This window comes from Poromitra crassiceps (assembly GCF_964638095.1).
Source record: "Poromitra crassiceps genome assembly, chromosome: 12".
NCBI classification, from domain to species: Eukaryota; Metazoa; Chordata; class Actinopteri; order Beryciformes; family Melamphaidae; genus Poromitra; species Poromitra crassiceps.
Genome location: NC_139632.1, coordinates 5613131 through 5619223, shown reverse-complemented (window position 1 = coordinate 5619223; position 6093 = coordinate 5613131). Strand labels below are relative to the sequence as shown.

At 46.2% G+C, this 6093-nt stretch overlaps 1 protein-coding gene across 1 annotated transcript in view; it reads right to left on the bottom strand.

Moving 5' to 3' along the window:
• The window catches only part of pik3r3b (phosphoinositide-3-kinase, regulatory subunit 3b (gamma)), a 22198-nt gene extending 18288 nt beyond the window's left edge, over positions 1-3910 (bottom strand). The window contains exon 1 of the mRNA XM_083648436.1: positions 3801-3910. Coding sequence (XP_083504562.1) covers positions 3801-3909 — 109 coding nt within the window. The 5' untranslated portion in view covers position 3910. The remainder of the gene's footprint in view (positions 1-3800) is intronic.
• Positions 3911-6093: the final 2183 nt, after the last annotated feature.

Below are 6093 nucleotides of genomic sequence, written 5' to 3'. Positions count from 1 at the left end.
TGGAGTTACCTCGGGGTGTATCCGTTCCTTCAGGGACACCTCAGGGATTTGACAGCCAGAGCGCTCATGCACACACGCACTCTTCTCTCTCTCTCGCATGGTGAGAAATTACCATCACTTTTCCCCCTAAAGGCCAAGACGATGTCCTCAAATGCCTTCTTTTGTCCTCCTGACCAACAGTCCACAGCCCAAAGACCATCACTTTACTGTCACAGAAGACTAAAGACACCACTAAATATTCACATTTATGCAATTTTGGCATTTTTTCTTTAAAATCAGTCTAAATGATTAACAGATTATAAAATAGTCTGCAATTAATTTTCTGTCATTCGACTAATCAATTAATTGATTAAAATCGCTGCAGCTCTACCTGAATGCATCTATAATGGGACAAAGTCACCCATCCAATCTATGGATCCTGATCAAAGCCGACCCCCCCCCGCCCCATACCAAACCTTCACCAGATCAGCTGTCTTATGGGCTGCATGTGTTTCCAATATGAGAGAGCGAGAGTGTGTGTGTGATTAAGTCCCATATGAAAAGAATCTTTGACATCCCCACTGTAAGTCCCTCATGCCATGGACCCATTTAACTGCATTCATGTATTTGAACAGAGCTGAAAAAAGTACTGTTGATTTCAAAAAAGTACTGCTGATTTCAAAAAAGTACTGCTGATTTTAAAAAAGTACTGCTGATTTCAAAAAAGTACTGGTGATTTTCCATTGAAAGACGAGACCCGCGGTACACCCCAGATCCAACATACACCCCTCACACACCCACACACACACACAAAGTTGCCATTGGAAACGCAGGCTGTGCCCTCCCTCCCCTGGGGGTGGCGCTCCACCTGTGCTAATCACCGCGCGCACAAAGCCACCACGCTCTCTCTCTCTCTCTCTCTGCACACACTCGCTGCGTACACGCTGCTATACTGTCACACTGCTTTCACTCCCACTGTAAGAAATGTTCTGATGATGAGCATCCTCTCCCTGCCTTTCTCTCCAGCTCTCCCCCATCGCTCCCTCCTTCATGTCTCTCTCTCTCTCTCTCTCTGTTGTTTCTTCTCCCCGATTCTATCATCGCATTAACGAGCTTATCAATTAAAAAAGAATTGGTTTGGTTGAACAAATCGTCAATTTGTTGCTGCATGCGTTGGCGACTCCCCTACAAAGCAATCAAAGAGCGCCTGGCGGTCCCTGGAGCCCACGTTGAGAAGACAAGACAATGAGACACATGCAGAGTATCTATGAAATCCAGTAGCCTACTGTGTGTGCGTGTGTGTGTGTGTGTGTGCGTGTGTGTGTGTGTGTGTGTGTGTGTGTGTGCGTGCGTGCATGCGTGAAAGAAAGGAAGGGGAGAGAGTCTGGCTGGTGCTCAGCGCGGTTGATATACGATTAATGTTAGGACTGAACCAATGACTGTTAAAGAAGGAGTGTGCTACTGTGCATTGTCAATGCTCGGTTCAAACACAAGCTGCATTTTGTCAATCGCCCCTCTTTAGAAACGAGCACAGATTCATTCAGAATCGCCAGAGAACATTTCACACGTCCCAACTGACAACACAATTTCCAAACTGTCCCCCCCCCACTATATTCCTGTCTTTGCTCAGCGCATTATTCACGGCACGGAGCGGCACAATTGTCTGCTAAGCCGGCTAAAATTGGCTGAGTCCCCCCCCCCCCTCCGCGTGACAATGAGCCCATATAGGAGTGGATGAATAGCCCTATGGGTCCAGTGCTGGTTAAGTGTGTGAATCACCAGCAAAGAGCCACTGCATTGCATTTACATGGCTGTGTGAATGGCTGGGAGAGAGAGGGGGAGAATAGAGAGACAGAGAGAGACAGAGAGAGAGAGAGAGCGATGCATTGAGGAGCAGCACTCTGTCCATTCACTCCACTGTAGCTGCCTCACACACACAAAAAGCTTCTCGAGGGGAGAGGTGGAGAGAGAGAGAGAGAGAGAGAGAGAGAGAGAGACCTTTCACTCCAGAGGAAAAAAGGAGAAGTTAACTTCCAACGAGCAGAAAGGGGCTTAAAGGATATTGCACCAGTCCACTTCACTTATATTAGAGTTGCTTCAATTCACTCCATATGGAGGAGAACACATCTGACATACACTTCAGAAGATGCAATGAGATCAGGCTTCAAAATAGTCAAGAATTGATCCTAGAAATGCAGCATATAATGCAGCCGACGTTCATTTGAAGTATATATTTAAATGAGCCAAAATGGTGTAAAAATGACGTATCTCTTATCAACAGCTCATGCATGCATTTCCATAGTGTGTGTGTGTCCACAATATATTTTGAATCAATGTCATCTGGTGGTAGAAATGTGTCCCAATATGTGACATGTGTATATGTATAAACAGATGGGAATATTGGCCGTTATCGTCGGTGCAGGATGTACTAGCCTGTATGTAAATGATAAAGAGAGATGGGGGGAGAGAGAGGGGAAAGAGCTACCGGGCAAATTGTATTCAACAGCGCCTCCTGGACGGACACACACACACACACACACACACACACACACACACACACACACACACACACACAGCGTCCCACATCTGCGCCATGATCCATTCAATACAGCCAGAGAAAGGGGGTGGGATTCAAATGACACTGGCACGATTAATGAATGAATGAATGAATGAAATGCATTGAAGTATGTGACAGTTGTCCAAAAAAGAGGAAAAGACACAGAGATGACAATGTACGAGGTTATACTTGGTTATTAGATCGATAGGACGTTTTCCCTGTATCATTCATTATTAGGCTCTCTCTCTCTCTCTCTCATACCCCATCCCCCCGTTTTCGGCACCGGACTGAGCATAATTTAACTGTTTCGGACCATCAGGATATCATTCAGAGCCAAAGGTTTGCGGAATTAAAAAAAAAGGACGTGGCTTCTTGTATTTATGACGAATTTATAACACAGTTTTAAATAGTACATTTAGGATTTAGCAAATGGCCTTGGTGGGATTTCTGCACACATAGGCTACTTTTTGCGCAGATATTGGCGTAAAAAACGGTGAAGGCTGCACTTTATTTCATCTATTTCTTCAGTAAAATGGTCTCTATGCTGACCTCGGGTCGGCAGAGAAGGATGTCAACTATAGAAGATGGGACTATTGTCTCCGAATGAGATTGCCTGTGTCTGGGTGCCATTTCCGCAGGCTCGCAGAGCTACAGTGTCTCAAAGTGGACAGAAAGAGCTACAGTTTATCGCCTTTTTCCGAGAGAGAAACATTGTGTCGAATGTTTTGATCGCGCGCTGTCATCAGTGTTGTAACAATAAAAGTAGCCGATCCTAGATGAGCTGTAGCGATGTTGTGGCTACACCGTTATAACAACTTAACGTTACATCTATAGGTTAGCAGCAACTATAATGAAACCATTACCATCGCCGTTTTATTCCAGGAAAAAGTCTTCATTTGACAGTGTAGTCAGTGGACAATAGACACTTCTCCAGACGTGCTTTCTACTATAGACAGCGATACATTTGTTAGATGGAGACTACAAAGATCTCAGGGGAACTATAGGAATATCAATGTGATGCCATCGGAGATTTAAGAAAAACTACAATTAAGTAGCCAACGATAAAGACACAATATGCTAACAGACACACACTAGTTACAGGTTACACTAGTGTGGTTGTATGCTATCGTTGGGATGTGAGCGGGATGTGCGCCTCAAAGTTTTCATATTTGAGCAGATAGGGAGCTAAATAAGCTGTCTGTCTCTCCTCCAGTGTGTCATGTGTTGTTAGCCTAACATGCAGCATGTCAGACAGTCCTCCTACCTGGCGGCTGGTCCATCTCTATATAAAAGATCAGCTCTGTGGAATAGGGCATCATCACGTCCCTCCAGTCGTCTTCCTCCTTTTCCGTGGTCCAAACTGTATTATACATGCTTTTGTGTTCACTTCGACGTAACAAACAAACAAAAACACGAAAGCGTATAAAAACGAGTGAAAACGACGAAAGACCGACGTATAAAACACTTGAATAAGATATATCGCTATCTATCTAACCTATCTAGCTAGTACTTGGAAGTCTTGAATCCCTGCTTCAGACCGAAATAAATAGACAAACGAGCAACTCTGTACAACAACAAGCACCGGGCTTCCGACATAATAATAACAACGTGAGTGTCTTCTTCTTCATGAAGGCCCAGCTGTGGAGACGGTGCTATAAAAGAGTGTGTTTGCAGGCCAGAAAGTAGAAGCCAGCTCTACGTTTCAGTCCTGTTCGCCCCGGAGCCACACGACGGTGCCTCCAGCCGGCTGCTGCGAGGCGAGCTGCATTTAACACCGCTGACAGAGAGAGGCAGGCAGAGAGGCTCACCTCGTCTGGGCCGTACCACTTGCGCCGCCAAGCACGGGGGTGCACTCTTCTCCAACCATGACGCATCGAAAATAAAACGCAAAGATAAGGTAGGAAATAAATAATAGGCCCGCCGTGCCCTATTCGCGGACACTACTGAAACCTCACTCCGGTTTATCCGACCGCTCAATTATTACACCCCCGTTTTTTTAGACGTTTGTCGGGATTGACTTCAGCTGCCCCGCTCGCACCCCCTTTCTCGCAGGTACAGTGGTATGCCCCGCCCCCCCCGCCCCGCCCCCCCCAAAACCCACCGAATCACCGCTGAGCCGTGCACACGCCTCAGACAGACTCTGAATTTCAACCCCCAATAGGAAAATTACTTTACTTCAGCCTCTGAAGGGCGAGTTGTAAATTTGGTGTTTTTCCGTGCGCCCTGCACCTTCCCGGTGAGTGCATGTGAGCACAAACCTGTGCCCATTGGATCAAACAGTTGCTATGGATGGTGTCCAGAGATGAAGGTAAAAAAGTGATTATTTGCATTCAGAATGGAAGACAGGGAATTATTATAACACACAAATCATGTTACCAAACATGCCTACTAATTTGTTCACGCCACTGTGCTATTAATTCATACCTATCCAAAAACATGTACTGAATAGCAGACTTGCAGTATCTGCCTACTTGCAGGTCTTGCCATCTGCAGAATGTGTGATGCACTTTTCCAGGACAGTCATTATTTTTTTGTCCATAACAATAACACTTCAACTTAGCCTATAGCCCTGAAGCAGGGAGTCAACATAAGGTAAAGGTAAAGTCCCACTGATTGTCTCACACACCTGAGTGTGCGAAATTTGTTCTCCGCATTTGACCCATTCCCTGGGGGAGTGGTGAGCAGCAGCAGTGCCGCGCTCGGGAATCATATTATGGTGATCTAACCCCCCAATTCCAACCCTTTGATGCTGAGTGCCAAGCAGGGAGGCAAATGGGTCCCATTTTTATAGTCTTTGGTACTGTATGACTCGGCCAGGGATCGAACTCACAACCTCCCAGTCTCAGGGCAGACACTCAAACCACAAGGCCACTGAGCTGGTACATTAGTATGGAGATACCCCCGTCAACTGCAGGACCATGGGTTTACGTCCCGGCATAAGCAAGCACCCACCCTGCTGAAGTGACCCTGAGCAAGGCACTGAACCACCACTTCCAAAAGTGTTGCTTTGGGGCTGAGCGTGAGCCTGCACTGTGCCCCCCCCCCCCACACACAGCATTAAAAAAAAGAGTGGAAAATAGATGCGTTTTGAACTGGATGACCTTCCACTGTAGGGCGGTATGTTTGGACATACTCTTTCTTTGATTAGTGGGCTTGTTTAACTGCAGCAGTGGAAGAGCCATTACAATCTGAATGGAGCAGCAAACACACAGTTTAATGCTATGGGAGTGTATCTACAGTATCAGCTTATAGGGACATGCCATATATACATGCACATTAGCAGCAAACTATAATACCCCACAGAGGTTATTGCAGTGTCACACACACACACACACATGCGCGCATGCACACACACACGCACGCACGCACGCACGCACGCACGCACACACACACACACACACACACACACACACACACACACACACACACACACACACACACACACACACACACACTAAACTAAAATGCACTTTTGGGATTGTGGGGTCAAGACCTAGCTAGCATATCACTTCTCTCTCTCGCTCCTTCCATTCCATTCTATCTCAGGGCACTATATA